Source organism: Mus caroli, unplaced genomic scaffold (assembly GCF_978045245.1).
Source record: "Mus caroli unplaced genomic scaffold, Mus_caroli_1 scaffold_8, whole genome shotgun sequence".
Classification (NCBI taxonomy): domain Eukaryota; kingdom Metazoa; phylum Chordata; class Mammalia; order Rodentia; family Muridae; genus Mus; species Mus caroli.
This window is the reverse complement of record NW_028227263.1, coordinates 496,818-516,701: the sequence shown is the minus strand read 5'-3', so window position 1 is coordinate 516,701 and position 19,884 is coordinate 496,818. Positions and strand designations below refer to the sequence as shown.

At 51.6% G+C, this 19,884-nt stretch overlaps 1 protein-coding gene across 1 annotated transcript; it reads left to right on the top strand.

Annotated features, from left to right (window-relative positions):
- The first annotated feature begins 292 nt into the window (after window positions 1-292).
- On the top strand, window positions 293-4,933 carry Fgf3 (fibroblast growth factor 3). The gene is made up of 3 exons (XM_021169056.3): window positions 293-512; window positions 2,269-2,372; window positions 4,191-4,933. The coding sequence occupies exons 1-3, from the start codon at window positions 293-295 to the stop codon at window positions 4,602-4,604; spliced, it is 738 nt and encodes a 245-aa protein (XP_021024715.1). The 3' UTR covers window positions 4,605-4,933.
- Window positions 4,934-19,884: the final 14,951 nt, after the last annotated feature.

The following is a 19,884-nucleotide window of genomic DNA, read 5'->3' as shown; positions in this document are numbered from 1 at the left end:
TTCGTCTCTCTCCATCTCTCTCTCCTCTTCCTTGTCTTCTCTCCACTATCTCTTCCCCTCTCTCTCCTGCTCCACCCGTCCTTATCTCCATCTCCACCTCTTTCCATCTCTCCCTGTCTCCCCTCCTCTTCCTCCCTCCCCTGTCTCCCACCTCTTCCCTGTCCCCCTCTCCCTCCCTCCCTCTCCTAGCCACAGTCGAGCCGGCCTGGCGCGCGGGCGTGTGCTCCCAGCGCCGCGTCTTCGTGAGCCCCGCGCTGGCGCAGCCGCCGCTGCGGGCGGGCGCGATGCCGGGATGGGCCTGATCTGGCTTCTGCTGCTCAGCTTGCTGGAACCCAGCTGGCCAACTACGGGGCCCGGGACGCGACTACGACGCGATGCGGGCGGCCGTGGTGGCGTTTACGAGCACCTCGGCGGGGCGCCACGGCGCCGCAAGCTCTACTGCGCTACCAAGTACCACCTCCAGCTGCACCCGAGCGGCCGCGTGAACGGCAGCCTTGAGAACAGCGCCTATAGTGAGTGTTCAGGTCTGGACAGGGAGGGGAGGGTGGCGGAAGGGACCGGAGGGCTCGGTCCCCTGCCGCCACGTCCTGGATAGGAGCGGAGCTGAGGTCGGTCCGAAGGCGCCGCCGCGGTCCCAGCTACCGAACTCAGCAAGCTGCCCCGCCCGTCCCGCTCCCCCAGGAGCTGCGCGGGAGGCGACCCCGGTTCTGACACGTTTCTATTTCTCAGTGAAAAGCCGTTGGACAAGGATTTATCGCCCTCTTTATTGTTTTGACGACCCTGGGGTGCATGGCCAGTCCCTTTCGTTCTCTTTGCTCTCAGCCGATGCGCGGAGGACACTCCACTAGGCAGAGCTCGGTTTCCGCAACGCGGCGTCTGACGACAGGCTTGTCCCTCGTCCTGCGCCCTGCAAGAGAGCGCGACAGGACAAACAGGCGTCCCCGCGTGTTCCGGATGCAGCTGACACGCACCCACCGCCCGCAGCTCGATCATACCCAGGGCCAGTTCCCGAGTATTGCAGGGTTTGGCTTCTTCAGTTGGGTACCCACCAGCGGAGCTGGACCAGGAGCGTTGCGCGCCGCGTGGGAGGGAAGCCGCGCAAAACTCACCGCGCCCGGGGCGCAGGAAACCGAGCGGGGAGCGCGGGCGGCGGGGGGTTGGGGGGGAACCGCAGCTTCCTCCTGCAAAGCCGCAGCCCCGCGGGGGCGTCCTGGAGACTAGACCCTGTCGGACCTGGAGCGCGGGGCTCCTCATGCCACCACTCCCCATTTGCTGGATCCCGGGCGGCCCCAGATGTAGAGGAGGGGCACATTCGCTGCCACCTAGGGGCACTCAGTTGGGTGCTCGTCTGGCGCCAGCTGTAGAGGTCTCATCCTGCACCCCTCCAAACCGTGGCTAGGGCAGAATCTCAACTGATCCCGGTAATCCGGATCATGCTGGGTCCCAGCGGCCGCTCCCTAGAAAGGGAGTGAATCCTCGACCCACTATCCTGGGGGTCTTTGATCTCCCCTCCCCTCCCAAAAGCACTATACTGTTCACGGCAAAGCGCTGGTAGAAGTTTGGTTGGTTTTGTATTTTGTTTGTTTTGTGTGCCACAGTGAGTGTGTGGAGGTCATTGAGCCACTAGCTGGAGTCCGGTCTCTACTTCCATCATGTGGGTCTCTCGATCAAGCTCTGGTGATCAGTCTCGGCAACTTCTCTGCCATCTGCGCTGAGAGATCGTTAACTTTTGTACCTACTCTTAGGCCTGGGTGAGCCCTGTCACCTTTCCTCAGAACCCAGGCCCTTTTCTTTGGCAGGCTACCTCTCAGCACACATCTTTGGATCCCTTGCTGCCAGTGGGGGTGACACTATGACTGGGCTGCAAACCCTGGCTTCCCTAAGAGTCTCGGCCACCTCCCTTTCTGGGTCTCCATCTGCTCTGGGGTTTGGATCTCCCAAACCATTATGTGTGGCTTAAGATACTTGATGCTTGTGAGACCTAGGCATTCACAAGATTGCACAAAATACAGACTGGGTCAATCTGTCCAGGTTGCACCCAAGGTGCATGTCAGAGGCAGAACATTCCCATCATGTCTTCTCCTGAGGTTAGGATTAATGTCTCCGGCACAGTGGCTGGATGCCCCTTTCCTTACCGCCTGCCCAGTATTTTCTTCCTACCAGGACTTCCAACCCGACCTGTCCCAGTTTCCTGAGCCTGGAGGGGGAAGCTGGCTCAGGCTGAGGTTCTGCTTAGGTCGTTGATGGACTCTTCCTGACTCTTTCCAGGCATCCTGGAGATTACTGCGGTGGAAGTGGGCGTGGTGGCCATCAAAGGGCTCTTTTCTGGGCGGTACCTGGCCATGAACAAGAGAGGACGGCTGTATGCTTCGGTGAGTTCCATTACTAGTGGGCAGGTGCTGATGGAATAGCCATCTGGCTTGAGCATCTGATTGGGGGACAGAAGAGGACATGAGAGATAGAATGCTTGGCCCCCAGGTCATGCCAGACTCAAGCTCGTCCAGATCCCTCCTGGGCTTCTGAGTGCCTGCCCAACACAGACTTTAGGTGCTCAGGAAAATGCCCTTCCCACCTGTCTGAAGTCAGTCTCTTTCTCTAAACGTCGAAATGGTGGAGACAGGAAGTGAGCATGGCAGCAGGGTCCCAAACCTCCATGGTGTGAGTAGCCACCATAGCTGCAGTTGAGGGAGAGCAGGTCATGGCAAACCTGCCCTGCATCTGTGGAAGGAGGAAGGTTGGTGCTTGGCCTGTTCTTCTCAGGGTGGGAAGGCAACAGTTGTCTGGCTTAGCAGGAGACTAAAGGCTGGAGAAATGGCTGTCAGTCTAGTACTGGTTGCACAGCATGAGAACCTGAGCGTCTCCAGCTCCATGGGTCTCCAGCACCCATGTATCAAGCCAGGACAAAGCGTGGTCATCCCAGGGCAAGGGGAGGAGGCAGGATGGCTCTCGGGTTCCCCAGCTAACCTAGCTGAATTGGCCTCCCTGCTCATGGACAGGCAACAGGAGGAGCTCAGGAGTCTCCATTCTCCTGAGGTGTGACAGAAACACACTCTTGCCTGAGTGATGGGTCTTAGCTGCTGCAGAGCTGGGCTGGTGATTTCCCTGACTCTTAGACTCTGTGTCCTGACCCACTCTAATGAGTGAACTCAGTTGACTTTACAATGAACCTGACTATCCCCCAGAAACTCTGCCTTAGAGTGAGGTTTCAGGTACACTCAATGACAGATCTGTCTGCCCACAGGGAAGAATATGATGTGCTCTCTTGGCTTCAGGGGAGCAGGGATGATGAGGTCAGGGGTCTCGCTGGTTGAAGTAGAACTTTCCAGATAACCCATCAGGGATGGTCACACAGACTTGCAGACAGGCCCCAGCTTCTTTCAGCTGCTGGCTGGTGTCTAAGGCCTCTTCCTGTAGGCCTGTCCCTGGGTGTCCTGGGTGAGTAGTGTGGCTGCCTATGTGCTATATCCATGGGCCAGTGACATTCCATAGTCAATCCCCACCTCCTGGAAGTCATCGACCACAGCTGCCCACAGCTCCCTCTACTGTAAAAACAGGCTGAATGAAGTCAGCTCATCCTTCATGACAGTCTGTCCATTCATTGTCTATCATCCATCCATCCATCCATCCATCCATTCATCCATCTATCCACCCATCTACTCAGCCTGCCATCTATCCACCCACCTACACACTCAGTCATCTACCCACACTTCCATCTATATACTCGTTCATACATCCCAACCTATCATCCATCCATCTATCCACCCATGTACCATCCTTATACCCAATTATCTAACCACTGATACATTTATTTGTCTATCCACCTACACAGTCACTCAACCACCCAGCAACATACCTAGCTACACATCTACCCATCACATCCACCTGCCTGTCCAGCCACTCACCAACACATCCATTCATCCACCCTCTGACACACCAGCCAGCCAGCCACCTCCAGTATGCTCTGTCTACCACATACCAAGCACTGAGCCAAGTGCAATGCTGCAGCAAAAGGGGATAGTGGAAGGAAGTCACTTGGAGCAGGGCACAAGGTCGGATAGTCAAGCTGCCTAGACAGTGGCAGGTGTGGGCTGCTGGTCCAGGCAGCCTTAGGAGAAAGGGAGTCATTGGGGAGGTGTAGCCCCATTGACATCATGGCTCCAAGGCTGTTGACTATGGCTTCTGTCTCATAGGAGCACTACAACGCAGAGTGTGAGTTTGTGGAACGGATCCACGAGCTGGGCTACAATACGTATGCTTCCCGCCTGTACCGCACAGGGTCCAGTGGGCCAGGAGCTCGACGGCAACCTGGTGCCCAGAGACCTTGGTACGTGTCGGTGAATGGCAAGGGTCGGCCACGCAGGGGCTTCAAGACCCGCCGCACACAAAAGTCCTCTCTCTTCCTGCCCCGAGTGCTGGGCCACAAGGACCATGAGATGGTGCGGCTGCTGCAGAGTAGCCAGCCACGAGCCCCAGGAGAGGGCAGCCAGCCCAGGCAGCGGAGGCAGAAGAAGCAGAGCCCAGGTGATCATGGCAAGATGGAGACTTTGTCTACCAGGGCCACTCCAAGCACCCAGCTGCATACAGGTGGACTGGCTGTGGCCTGAGCGACCACCTGGAAAGCCCTCTGAGACCAACTCCAGTGGGCACCCAAGATCCACTTGGAACCCTGGCCTCCCCACCCTTGTCTTTGGGCTGGCTGCTTGGGGGACCAAGAACTTGCATGCCTTTTACAGCTTTCAAAGAGCAAGTGCCAGCTGCTAAGGGGCTTGAGTCAGAGACTCTGGAAGACTAGAAGTTAAAGATGTATGTGGAGTTACACGAGAGGGAATTCTTATTACAGGGGTCATCCTAATCCTGGGTGGAGCCCAGCCAATGGCAGACAGTCTTGGCAACCTGAGGCAGTGGACAGGAGGCTGTGATTCACACATTAAAGGTGTCTTTCTGTCTTGCTATTTAACAGCTGGGATACAGACTTAGCATGCCCTGAGGCTCCAACTGATATATTCTGTGGAGGGTGAGGAAGGCAGTGATCTGTCGGCTTCCCTGCAAGGTGTCAGATTGGCTGTGTCCTGGGAAAGGGCTGAGGTGCTACATGCAAGCATGTGTTTGTGGGTTCTTAAGTCTGCAAATACCCACAAGCATGTGTGTAGACGGGTGTTGGTGTATTCCTGAGAGCATGTGTGTGTGTGTGAAGCATGCACACAAACTGACTCTGGACTTTTGACTTCCAGGCCTCTGCCTCTGTGTGTGTGCCTGCACACGCGCACTCCTGTGTATGAAGTGTATATGTGTTTCTCTGGGAACTGTTTTTATCAGGTGAAATACTTCCTTTGTTCTTGCTACCCACCTCCAGGGCTCCAGGATCTCCAGATAGCCAACCCTAAGACAGGCCCAGCTTCCTCTGTATCTCTGTGATGAGAACCTTGGCATAGAGCTGCCCTCAGCCTCAGGATAGGGCTTATGTTCCCCGGAATGAGCCAGGCACCTCAACAGCTCCTGTGGAGGAATAGAGGACTGGGAAGTGTCTGTTGGCTAATATTTAAAACTGACCCAACAGGAGTCTGGGCCACTTCGGTAGCTGACCATCTTCCTGGGATCTGTCCCTTGCCCTTAGTCAAAGGCCAGTGGCTTCACACCGGGCCTGGGTTGGGAGGGAAGCAGGAACATTCATGTCCTGCTTAGTTCCTATTGACCATTTGACCCTGGTTGGTATAACACAGCCTTTTCTGAAAGGTTTTGCCAGATGTGAGTAGCTTACAGAAGGCCAAGCAGGCTCAGGGAAGGCACTACGCTAAGCCATTAGTGTCCTGATGAAGAAATTTGGATGTAGGCTGGGACACACACATGCACACGAGCCCCATGGGGAGGCACATAGACATTTGGAGCATTCCACCAGTGAGATTCCATGTGGACCTGGGGACTAAGTCAGGGTGAAGCTTCCACAGCTAAGTGGCTGGAGGCTGCCCTAAAAGCTCAGGAGGCACCACAAGCAAGCCTTGAAAAACCTTACCCACCAGCTTGACCTTAGACTTCTGGCCTTCAGGCTGTGACAATACATTCCTGCTGTTTAAAGCATCATATGGCTGGTGATGTTTTGTTTGTTTCTGGTTCTTTTGTGTTGGTGTTTTTTGTTTGTGGTGTGTGTGTGTGTGTGTGTTGCAGTGCTACAGTGCTAGAGATAAGATCTGAGATCTAGAACATACCACACAGGCCATTGAACCACACCCCAAGGCAGCTGTGACATTTTTGCCAGCTTCCCCAGCACCATAGTACCAGGTATTGTGTGACCCTAAAAAGAAGACCCCGTAATGCGGGAGTTGGGGGAGCAGGTCAACTCCCAGACTCAAAGTCACCCAAGGAAAATTCTAGATCTTTGTGAGTTGTGAGTTCAAGGCTAGCCTGGCCTATATAGAGAATTCCAGACCTTCCAGGGTTCTATTGAGAGAATCTATCTTAATTTAAAAAAAAAAAAATCTAAGGAGGAAAGAGGAGGATACTGGGTACCACTGGCCTCCATGTACACACACGTACACACACACACACACACACACGTACACACACACGTAAATGCATATACCACACACACAGGGAGAAAGAAAAAGGGAGGGAAGAGTCAGAGAGAGAGAGAGAGAGAAAGAGAGTAAGAGGAGAGGGAGAGGAGAGAAGAGAGAGAGAATTTAGAATTTCAATCTCTCCAAGATGGGCACCAGCACCTCTTTGGCCCCTGCCCTTTTACCCTATGACCCCCGACCCTTGCTCACCTTCACCACTAGAGCCATGTTTGTTCCCAAACTCCTTTGCACGAGCCAAGGGCACTACTCTTCCCTCTGTTTGTCCCCAGATTACCCCCTTCTCAACATTCACTTTTGAGTGCACTGGGCTGTTTAATCACTGAGTCCCTGGAACTTCTGCTCTGTGCCTCCAAGCCTGGAGCTTGTGACATGATTGAAATACTTGCTCATAAACAGTGGGGGTGAAGGTGCTGCAGACTAGGCTACTGCTTGCTGTCACTAGAGGTGAGAAAACCTGCTCAGAGAGTGGTATGTGATTTTCCTGAGGCCACACAGCCCATGAAAGACCTACTGGGCAAGATCTAGGAACTCTAAAGCCTGTCCTGCTACCTGCATGGTGCCAGGAGGAAGACAAGGGAGAGAGCCTAGTGGCAAGAGCCTGTGACTGCGTGTGCGGTATAAACTCCCAATCCTAATGCTGGGGTAAAAGGCAGAGACAGGAGGATCTTTGTGAATTCAAGGCTAGCCTGGCCTACATAGTGAGGCTCAGGATAGCTGGGGCTGTATAGAAAGACCCTGTTTCAAAAACAAAACAGGAGAGGAAAATAAACAAACAAACATGAGCTGCATGGGACTCCGAGGTCACCCCAAAACTGTGCCAGGAGACAGGAGACAAGACACAAATACAAACACCAGCAGTGCCTACAACAGGGAGTCGGGAGACTGTAAGAGGGTGGGGCCCTTTCCAGGTGAAGAAAATGTTCTAGAAAGGGCATCAGTGACAGGGCAGCATGCTTGATATAAACTCATCAAGGTCACAACTTAGACAGAGGGACTGTGCAGGCTGTTTTGATGGGGACCTGATGCTGGGACTCGAGCCCAGGTTGGTCTGAAACTTTTGGCCATCCTCCTGCCTCCAACTCCAGAGTATCAGGATGATAGGGGTGAGCCCTCATGCCTGGCCAAGTTGAGCGCTTCCAGAGTTGCATCTGGATAAGTCTGATGTAATTGTAGGGACTCCCAGGTCTTCCTGTGACAGTTCTGTGAGTCAGGACCACCCCATACAGTACTACTCCCCTCCAGCAGATGGCAGTGGTCTCGGGGATGAGCTCAGGTGTGGAGCTGGCTGGGGGTGTTACCATTTCCAGGCGAGGACACTGATGGGGGTCTTTGCAGGTGATGGCTACCTGGGTGAGTCGTAGTTGGTCACCCCAACAGGCTCAGGATTACCCACGATGGCACAGACACAGGAGTAGGGCCTGGCAGGGCAGATTCTGGAGCCAGGAGAACCAGGTCAGGGATACAGCAGGGGTCCACTCTTGCCGTACCTCAAGGTGGTGGCTGAACTTGGAAGAACAGTGGGGCTGGAAACATTTTCCACGCTATGCTGTGGTGGCTGACTACTTCAGTTTCCCCAATGGAACAGAAGGGGAACTGAGGCCCAAAGAAGAGAGGCTGCTTGCTTGGAAGTGGGGAAGGCAGGGCTATGGTCAGGCCCACTGTGGGCTCTAGGCCCCTGCTGGCTTACAGTGGCTCCTATGGTGCTCAGTTTCCTGTCTCGGACACTGACAAGCATGTCTGGTCAAGCATGGTGGTACAGGCCTATTGTCTCAAGACTGAAGACTCAGGAGGCTGAGGCAGGAGAATGAGTTTGAGGTCAACTTGGACTGCAAAGTGAAATCTGTCTCCAACCAACAACCAACATGGCTCTAAAAGACAGCCCCCTACCCAGGTTGTGCTCCCCAGATGGCTCTGGATATAGTGCCAGTGCCCTGGACTGCCTGGCAATGCTTGCCAGCCTTTCTAGCCAGGAACCCCTATTTTATTTTAATTTATTATTTATCTATTTACTTTTATAAGTACCCTTAGACAATAAACCATCTCTCCAGTCCCTGTTTGTTTTGTTTTTTTAAAGACAGGGTCTCACCATGTAGCCCTGGCTGGCCTGGAACTTGCTATGCAGATCTGGCTAGCCTCAAACTCACAGAGGTCCCCTGCCTCTGCCTCCCAAGTACTGGGATTAAAGGAGTGAGCCGCCACACCCAGATATGAATCCCTATTTAAGCATACCCTAATGCTCATGAACTCAGTGGGCTGATGGAGAGTTTTCATGTGAACTGGGGCTTTGCCCTTATCATCCTGTGTGTTCTCCTGGTGACCCTCAAGCTTGGCTGCAATGATCCCCACTTACAGATGGGTACACTGAGGCATTGAGATGGCCTCGGGCAGAAGGCTGGGATCTGAGAGGCCCAGGGGTAAGACTGCTACCTTTTTCCTCTATATTTGTTGTGTGATATCTGCTCAGCTGCGGCACAAAATGGCTGCTTAAGTCTAGCTTTCTTGGTGTATTGCATTTCTGAGCCCACCAGGGTGATACTGTGATGGCTGGCACTGTGGTCACCTCCAGCATCAGATGAAGCTGTCTCCAGATGGTGGGGTAGGCCTGCTCCCTGCCACAGACAATACTCTGCTTTCCCACCCTCCGCTAAGCACCAGCTCCATGCACCCTGGGGGATGCCAGAGGGAAGGCCAGAGCAGTGTGGCCCACACCATCCAGACATCAGCAAGAGAGGTAAAACCAAGAAATGCTTTTAAAGTAACATGGCAGGGACAACAGATGATGCTCTGACCAAGACCATGGGGGTTGGGGGTGGGGGTGGACAGCATCCAGGCTGAGACCCAAAGGACAAGAAGACGAAATGAGCCAGGCAGTGGTGGCACACGCCTTTAATCCCAGCACTTGGGAGGCAGAGGCAGGCCTGATTTCTGAGTTTGAGGCCAGCCTGGTCTACAGAGTGAGTTCCAAGAGAGCCAAGGCTACACAGAGAAACCCTGTCTCGAAAAACCAAAAAGAAGACACATACAAAGGCCCTGGTGGTTGGGGGAAAGTCCTGGCAACAAGCTGCAAGGCCCGGCCATGGTCTCAGCATTTTGTCCCCAGTTTGGCTGAGGCTAGGTACAGAGCTCACTCCACACCATGCTCCCCACACGCTGCCTCCAGCTGACCTGCTCTTACTGCCTTCCTCGCCTGCAGATCAAAGGAACATGAACACCAACAGGATTTGCCTTTTGAGTCCCAGAGCCCTGCTGAGGGTCTGCAGGATTATGGGTGATGTGCTGGGTCTCACTGTGTATCCCAGGCTGGCTTTGAACTAACTCTCGAAGTAATCCTCCTGCCTCAGCTTTTGTGATTGTGGAAGATGTGAACTTGGTTAGCTTTCCTGTGCCAGCAACACATCTTATTGGCTGACATGGTATTAGTATAGTTCGCCTGTGACCAGTCTCAGTATACCTCAGTTTCCCTGTTCACTGAACAGTTCCCTGTTCACTCCCCCACAACCTATGAGGTGGGCAAAGCCCAAATGGAGAGTCACACCTTTCATCCAGGCACCCTGGCAGGGTAAGCAGGAGGATCTGGCCAGCGCCACCCTACTTTATACAGTGAATCTGAGGACAGCATGGACTACCTGAGACCTATTTTTAGGTTGAAAAATAGAATCAGCAAGGGTATGGAGAGGAGGCCCAGTAAAAACAGGGCTTGGAGTTCTTAGCATCACGGAAGAGTAGCTCACAATGACCTGTAACTCCGGCTCCAGGGAATCCAACACCTTCTGGCCTGTGCAGACACCTGAACACCTGTGCACATACATGCACACAAACATGCACACATACATATCAGCAAAAATAATAAAATCTTTTTTTTTCTTTTTTTGGTTTTTCGAGACAGGATTTCTCTGTGTAGTCCTGGCTGTCCTGGAACTCACTCTGTAGACCAGGCTGGCCTCGAACTCAGAAATCTGCCTGCCTCTGCTCCCCAAGTGCTGGGATTAAAGGCGTGTGCCACCACGTCCTGCTTTTTTTTTTTTTTTAATAAAATCTTTAAAAGTAAATACATGGCAGAGCAGCCAGTGTTTGTTGAATGCCTAAGTCAATGTTTGCATCAAATGTTCCCCAGATTCTCAATCTGATACCATCGCAGGCCCAAGACACAAAAGACAATGATCTCAGGCTTCCTTGCGGGTAGGGGGCTAGCCCAACTGATTGCCATCCTGGGGGGCGGGGTGTCTAAGACTCACAGAGCTAGGACAGGTTGCCGAGAGCTCATGCCTACCCCAGATCAGTCCCACATAAGTCGATGTTATTGAAGAGGCCAGAATATGAAGAGAGGTGGCTACGATGTCTCTGCCTGTACTAAGAAAGGCTGGCCGTTGTCCAGGACCAGGTCAATGATTGACATCTTAACAAACTCTAGAGCCTTAGATGGAGTAATGTTGTGTTGGGGGAACCTGGCTCTCTGATCTCAGGGGATCCTGGTCCATCTCTGAGACAGACACTTTTGTCCACAGACAGAGCTTCACAAGTGACCCACACACGGGTGACCAGCTGGGCAACTCTGGCACCTCTTCTGGCTGCCCCGGTGATTTCCCAAGGATGCAGAAGTGGCTGTGTAGCTGAACGTCCTCTGAGAGCCATTACAGCCAACCGGGCTTTATTTTTGCTTTTACAATAGGTTTGCTGTCAGGATTTCCATGAGTCTCTCGGAGCTCCAGATGCTGGGTCTGTATTTAACTCAAATGAGTGGCAGAGAAGCCACTGGCCTGGGCAACCTGGTTCCTGGGGTGGGGAGTGACCCCTAGGCTTGGGGCAGCTATTTTAGAGGTGGCTGCCATTTGGTCTTTGCCAAAATAGTTGAAAGAAGACCCCCAAAATAGCATCCGGGTCTGCCCTGGCTTAGACGGCATCACATGCAGGCTTAGAGCAGGCGTGTGGCCTGTCAGCAAACAGGCAGCAGAGACTGCTTGTCACCCAGGCCAGGGGCCTATGAATGGCCTTTGGGCTGCCTCACAGGGCCAGTGTCCCTAGCCCTGCAGGGTGACATCATGGAGGAGGAAGCAAAGAAGAACTGACCAGGTCCTGAGAACCCAAGGAGCTGGGGCCATATCTTTAGAGGCCCCCAGGCTTTGTGGAGCCTAGGTAGTTTCCTTCTTTTTAGATCATGGTTCTGGGGAAGGAGAACATAACCCTTCCCTTAAGGGGACAGAAAGGTCAGGACCTCACTCAAGGTGTGAGGTGGAGTGTCTGTCACCTAGCAAGGCTCCTTGAGTCTCTGAGGTTCCAGTGAAGGCAGGGCAGTATGGTACCCAGGGCCCGGGGAAAGCCAATTTCAAGCCAGATTCTGGAAGATATTTTTTCTTTTTTTTAAAGTTTGGTTTAGTTTGTTGTTTCTTTGAAACAGGGTCTCACTCTGTAGACTAGGCTGGTTGAGAACCACAAATATCCTCCTGCCTCTGCCTCCTGAGCACTGGAATCAAAGGTGTGCACCACCATCACTCCATCTACCTATACCTTTGATTCCAGCACTTGAGAGGTAGAGGCAGGTACATTTCTGAGTTCCAGGACAGCCAGGGCTACACAGAGAAACCCTGTCTCAAAAAACCCAACCAACCAACCAAACAACCAAACAAACAAACAAGGTACAGGCCACTGCAGCAGGTCATATGTGCGGGCATAGGCATAGTGAGGGCAGATGTCCCCAGAGTCCAAAAGAGGTAGTTGGCATCCCTGAAGCTATAATGACCCTTGTGAGCTGTCATTTAATGTAGGTGCTTGGAATCTGACTTCGATCTTCTGCAAGAACCACAGAGCAAGTAACAACTAACCCATCTCTGTAGCTCTCTAGAGGGACTTTTCTAGAACACGTGTGGCTCAATGAGGCCCCACTTTGCCAAATTTACTCAGATCCTGCCTCCAAGATACCAGACTGGCCCTGCACTTGCAAGTGTTCCCCTCCCCCTCTGAATGCCAGTCCCCTCCTCGCCAGGAGGGGCCATAAGGTTGCTGGATCAATGGGCCAATGACCCTGGCATGGATGGCTGAGTCACCCGGTAAGTCTCTGAGCTGGATGACAGATCACCAGGTAAACTGAGGCCCGGAAGGACCAGGTGTCTATGGAGCCCTCCTCCCATGAGCTGTGAACGTACTTGGCCCTTGGGCTGCTCCTAAGGATATTGGTGCAAGAGGCAAAAGCAGGGAAACGGCAGGTGACCTTGAGCTGTTCCAAGGCTCCCACACAGAGCACTCAACCCTGTCCCAGAAGAGCTTTTGTGATGGGGCTCTGGAGGACTTCTCCTAGTCTCCTGCAGTGAGCCTGCCCAAGGGCAGGCCAGTCTCTTCCCAGAGGTAAAGGTGGGATGAAGCCAGGAAGGGAAGGTTCTCCAGCCCCACCTGCTGTTGCTGAGCAGGGCCCACACCTTCTACTGTCTGGAGAAGGAACAGAGATATATCCTGAGGGGCTTTGGAGAGAATGGCTGTAGGCTTAGGAGTTCCCCTTTCTCCACTCTCTCTTTCTGGGCTTCTTTCTTCCACTTAACACCCTTTCCCTGAGGGCTGCCTTAGCTGGCTGTAGTTTGGACAAAAGCATTCTGTGTCCTTGCAGCTTGCCAGTGGCAGACACCCTAGTGTAGAGCCCACAGAAAGGACACTGCACTGTCCCTGAACAGGGCCACCAGCCATCTTCTTCTTTCTTCTGCTCAGGTCTAGGAGGGCCCCAGGGAGGAGTGGTGGATACACTTAGTGTCCCTCATGGGTCCCAAATGAGTGTGTGCATAGACAGTCCAGAGTCAAAAAGAGCAACACTTGGAGCTCGTGGTCCATCCTTCGATGCCTGAGGAGAGGGGAGGTCTTTGCACTGTCAAAATATTAAAACAGGCCCCTAGGGCTGGAGAGATGGCTCAGCAGTTAAGAGCACTAACTGCTCTTCGGAGGTCCTGAGTTCAATTCCCAGCAACCACATGGTGGCTCACAACCATCTGTAATGGGATCAGATGCCCTCTTCTGGTGTGTCTAAAGACAGCAACAACCGTGGATTCACATACATTTAAATAAATAAATGAATGAATGAATAAATAAATAAATAAATAAATAAATAAATAAATAAATAAATATTTAAAAAATACTGATAATTGAAAACATTAAAAAACAAACAAACAAGAAACCAAAAAAGCAACCCCCTAGGGTCCCTGCTCAGGGACATTAGTTAAAGAAGCAGCGCTAAAGCAGAGGGCCAGTGCATAACACAAGAAGCATGGGGTTCTACCCCAGCACCACAAAAATGGGAATGGAGGTTTGTGCCTGTCATCCCAATACTCAGAAGGCAGAGGTAGGCCTTCAGGAGTTCAAGGCTAGCCTGGTCTATGTAGTGAGACTCGGTCAATAGAAAGATAGATAGGTAGACAGACAGACAGATAGATAGATGGTAGATAGATAGATGATATAGATAGATAGATTATAGATGGTAAATAGATAGATTAGATAGATGATAGATGGTAAATAGATGATAGATAGATAGATAGATAGATAGATAGATAGATAGATAGTAGATAGATAGATAGATAGTAGATAGAGAGTAGATAGATAGGTGATAGTAGATAGGCAGATGAGATAGATAGGTAGATAGATAGATAGATAGATAGATAGATAGATAGATAGATAGATAGATAGATAGATAGAGATAGTTAGATGGATAGATAGATAGGGAGAGAGAGAAAGAGAAAAAGAGAGAAAGAGAGAGAGATGGATGTGGATAGGCTAGCAAAATGGCTCAGCCTGTAAATGCCCTCTCCATCAGGCCTGATCCCTTAAACCCACCTGGTTTTTCTTGGTAGAAAGCAAAAACTGACTCCCACAATCTGTCCTCTGATCTCCACATAAGTACCATAGTATGTACGTGTCTTACTAAATACAAATTCTGCAGTCAAACTTGATGACTCGTGCCTTTAATCCCAGCACTCAGAAGGCCAAGGCAAGCAGAGCTCTGTGAGTTCAAGGCCAGTCTGGTCTACAGAGCAGGCTCCTAGGACAGCCAGAGCTACACAGCAAGGCCCTGTGTCAAACAAACAAAAGAGCAAAGTTCTAGCGAGGTGGGCTCTGTCATTAAGAGCACTTATTACTCTTGCAGAAGACTGGGGTTCAATTCCCACCACACAGGGTGGCTCCATAACCATTTGTAACTCCAGTCTCAGGGGGTCCAATGCCCTCTTTTGGCTTGCAAGGGCTTGCACACACACAGTGCACACATGCAGACAGACCCACAGATACAATGCTAATGCTGTCTGCTCAGCATCTATAAATGAGGTGCTCTGTTCCGGAAATCACTGCATCAAATTCCATCCCTATTGTGGAGTTATGGAAAAATTATCTTCTACAATTTCAGTATTTGGGTTGTGCTAGATCTTATGAAGTTTATAGTAATTTATACTAAAACTTGGATTTCAACTTTGGATGGTGCAAGGGAGGCCTGGAATGATGGGAGGCTGAGGCAGGAGAATTGCTATGCGTTCTGGGCCAGTTTGAATAACGATCTAAGACTCTGACTCAGAAAAAGAAAGGAAGGGCAGGAGGTTAGGAGGAGCCACTGAGTCAGGTCTCCATCTGATGGGGCCAACCTGTCTCATGACAAATTCCCCAAACCCTACCTGGGAATGATTTATAGCTCCAACTTTACAGTAAACCAGTGGGGCTCAGAGAGAACAAATGACTTCCTCAAAGCCACACAGCCCATCAAGGAAGGATGGGGCTCAGCTCATCTGCACAGTCTCTGCCCTGGAACCTGAGAATGTTCCTCTAGGCTGGGGAAGGAGTCATGCCAGCCACTAAAATTTGCAGGATTTTGTTTCTGTCCTTCTTCCTTCCCCCTTTAAGGAAGAAAAAGGCAAAAGAACCATGCATGGCAAGATGTCACTCCCAGCCAGAGCCCTGTCTGGAACCTTCCTTGGGCTCAATTCATCCAGGGCTGGGGTTGGGGTACACTGTGATCAAGTCTGACCTTTAAAATGACCTTTTCTCATCCCTCTGAGGTCTCCCAGGGCTGTGAGCAAAAGAGTGGGTGGGTCCTCACTCCTACCTGCCCTGCCCCACGCCCTTACACACATGCCAAAATTCCATCTTCCCCTGATCCTGTGCCCATACCAGGAACAGTCTCTTTGGGTCTCCAGGGCCTCAATTATAGGCTTGTGGGGAGAAACTAGAGAGGGAGAAACCACCCCTACACTGTGCTGCTCCCTGTCTTCCTAGTACAGCCCCTCTATCACTGAGACCCAGCAGGAGACTTGAGTTCTGAAGGCATTTCCAGGCACATTCATGTGGTAAATGGAGACCAGGAATTCAGGTTTTATATCCCCTTTGGAAAGACCACACATCCACACTCCTCACTGGCCCTTCCCAATACCTCCACATCTGCCCTGGGACACCCCACTCCTCACAGGGCTCCCCACATCTGCCCTGGCACCCCTCCATTTTTTCAGGCACCTGGAGTCCCTACTTTCTAAAGGCCATTCTTCTGCCTCAGGTCTTGCTCTAGGACTGTCAGCATGAATACTCTGTAGTAAAGACTTGTGCCTTCCAGGAAAGCCAGGGCTATACAGAGAAACTCTGTCTTAAAAAAAAAAAAAAGAAAAGAAAAGAAAAGAAAAAAAGAAAGAAAGAAAGAAAGACTTGTCCCATTGATGGCGATGGCCTCTGGGCAAAAGATCTCAGCTTCCTCCTGATCTTGCTTACCACTATTCTCTGAGAATGGAGGTGGGGAGAAGGACACCCCCTTTCCAGCTTTGGGGAGTCTCTCCTGGCCTTGGGGGTCTTTGATTTGCCAAAGGGTAAGGACTGGGTGTCACATCTGTGGCCCATGAGTGAGGTGGTGGCTCCTGGTGGTCTTGTCACCTCATGGGACTTAACCCCCTTCAGGCCTGTACAATGTTCATGTAGCAAACACGGTTTCAGGTCATTAGTACAGGAGGAGAAACTGAGGCAAGGACAGACTGGCTTGGAGCCTGCCTTAGGCACCCAAAGGCAGAATTGAATCTTGTGCCGTTACTACTAGATAGCTCTATGACCTGTGACTTTGAGCTAGTTGTCAAGTGCTGTGCACTGAAGTAAACTCTCCCCTGCCATGAATAGCAGTACACTTGACAGAGCTTGGCCAGGCAAAGGTAGTGACAAGCCTAGCTAAGTCACCCACACCTAGCCCAATGAATTTACCTGGAAAGAGAGCTTTAGAGTTCCAGTCACCTGGTCCTCAGCAACTGGGAAAGGTTCTGAGCCTGTACAGTGTCTGGTTCTGAATTCTTCTGTGTCCCCAGGTGCACCAGAAGGTGACCAGAATCCAGAGAGTCAGAGGGCCAAGAAACTGCTGCTAGCCTGCCAGGCAGTCGGCCTGGGCAGGTAGGCGAGAAGAGTGTGAAACATGTGGCCTGGACCACACGTACAGGCAGGGTGTGCCTGCATCCCTGGTATCCTGCCCTTTCTAGAACCAAGCACAGAGGGGCCTATTTAGGTCTTAGAGAAATCTGCAAACAGACATGTTCAACATCATCATCTGACAGGTGAGCAAGCTGAGGTCCTCCTCTCCGATGCCATGGGCTTCCAGCATGATCCACACACCTATGCCTAGGGGATTCTGCTTCCCTGAGCTACAGTCACAGGAGCTGCTATCGTCGTTCCCTAGTGGGGACCAGCACTAGGCCAAAACATGGCAAAGAAACAGAAGATCATTTCTGGGCACAAGAACTCCATAAACAGCAAACCTTTAATCCCAGCACTTAGGAGGCAGGCAGATCTCATGAGTTTAAGGACAACCTGGTCTACAGAGCTAGTTCTAGGACAGCCAGGGCTACACAGAAAAACCCTGTCTAGAAAAGAAGGAGGAGGAGGAAGAAGACCTTCATAAGCATAGGAATGTGGTTGCCAAGAAACAATAGTTATTTTATTTATAGACAGAGTTTTGTGTAACCCAAGTTGGCTTCAAGCTCTGTATGTAAGGAGGGATAACGTTGAACTTCAGATCCTCTGGCCTCCACCTCCTAAATTCTGTAATGGTAGCTTAGCACCACCACACCCAACTTAATGTATTGCTGGGGATTGAAGCCTGGGCCTCCTGAGTGCTAAGTGAACATTCTTCCAACAGCCCCAACCCCAAGATACCTTTTTATAAATGTCCTTAGCCAGGTTAGGTGGTGGGGGTGGGGGTAGGGTGGCAGTGGAGGCACACACCTTTATTCCCAGAACTCAGGAGGCAGAGGCAGGTGCATCTTGGAAATTTGAGGCCAGCCTAGTCTAGGACAGCCAGCCAAGACTACACAAAAACCCTGCCTCGAAAAGCTAAAAACACACTAAAACAAAACAAAACCCAAACTTTTCCAAGCTCAGGGGCTCCCCTGTGATTCCGTCCCTTCAGGCTGAGCTGCAGGGGATGGAGTCCATCCATGGCAGCCTGTTCTACATGGGGACTGTGAGCAAAGAAAGCCTACAGAGATGGCAGGGTGGGGAAGAACACTTGCTGCCAAGCCTGACAACCTGAGTCCGATCCCTGGAACCAAAGCCAGCTTCCGGAAAGAAGAGAACTTGCTCTGGCAGAAAGGACCAGGGTTCATTTCCCTGCGCCCTCATGGCAGTTTTACAGCTATCTGTAACTTCAGCCCTCCATGGATATTACCTGCATGTAGCACACAGACACGCAAACATATGAGCAAAATATTCATTCACATTAAATAAAAATAAATCTTTTAAAAAAAATCTGAAATGGCCTGGAGCTGTTGCTCAGTGGGGGTTGGTCTCACAGTATGACATCATGGTCCAATCCCCAGTACCTCCAAGTGGAAGGACAGCAATGTCCCCTAATACTTCATTGTAGAATTACCACGTACCCCAGCATTCCCAGGAAGGGCTGAAAGAGCTCAGATAAGCAAGGACACATAGGTGGTGGGGATGGGGGGAGCATGGTGTAGGGGGGATGAGGGGTAGTGTGTGTTACAGCAGCTCCAAGAGAGGAGCCTGAGGGTTCACAGACAAACCAAGGGGCCACCAAAAATGTGTCAGGCTGAGTGGTAGAATATTATTCAGTCTTCAAAAAGAAGGGAATTCAGACACACACCGCACCTGTGCCTGTTGAATAAATTGAATAAATTCCAAGCCGTGAGCCAGCCCAGGCACAAAGGGCCACACACTGCTAGGCTGATCCCTGGAGTCCCTAGAGCCCTAAGCTCCACCGGATGTGGGCTCAAAGGGGTGGGGGGAGAATGAGTCAGCATTTGAGGGGAATACAGTTTCAGTCCGGGGAGATGAGAACATTCTGAGACTGGATGGAGGTGCCCGCACCCCAGTACTGGGCGAGCTTGGGTCGGAGTCAGTTCTCTCCTTCCACCATGTGCGTTCCTGGGCTTGAAGTCAGGATTGAGGTCCTCAGTGTGTCTTATCCAGAGGGCAATCCTTTTTATTTGTTATTTTTGACAGGGTTGGGACAGGGTCTCCCTATGTAGCCTTGGGTAGCCTGAAACTCTAGGCTAGCCTCACAGAGATCTACCTGCCTCAGCCTCCTGAGTTCTAGGATTAAAGGTGAATACCACCAATCGAGGCCGAATTTGTTTTTTGTTTTGTTTTAATGCTAAAATATTAGCTGGCCTCCCTCTCAGTTTGGAGGCCCGTTGACGACGTGTCAGCTCTGAAGCTCTCTGTAGACCCACCTGCCAGGCCTTCCCCCTCCCCCACCCCCACCTGACTGCATAATGACATTGCTGAGGCCAGAAGAGGGATTTAAACTGGGAATTTGTAAAGTTTACCCTGGGCCCTGCCCAGAGGAGAGCCTCCTCCCCCCCACTCCCGCCCAGAACCCAATTTTTATGCACTCCTATTCTTATGACGATGAAGCTACTAAACTTGCCTAACAGCTAAGCTGGCTACCAGGAGAAGTCCTGATCCTAGGGAGAAGTAGTTATTCATGGGAATGGCTCTGGGACTTAGTAAGGAATAGGTCATGCAAGGTCACACTCTGAGGGCTAACCTGGGCTGGACTGCAGGCTGCAAGGTGTCCCGCCATGGGCTCACCTGCCAGTCTCCACTCACAGCCCACTGGAGGATGATTTTTGTGAATGCTGTCCACAGACCTTGCTCTCAGCCAGGCCCGATCTGAGGTACCTACCTTCAGACTTTTCTCAGTCTCTTCTCAAAGGCCCCCTTCTGACTTTGCTGACACCATTTGGTTCTCAACTCTCTTTGTTGCTGAGGGTAACCTTGAACTTTTGATCCTCCTCCTGCTTCTGCATCCCTCCCGCAGGGATTGTAGGTGTGCACCACCATGCCTGGGTTATTCAGGGCTGGGGATAAA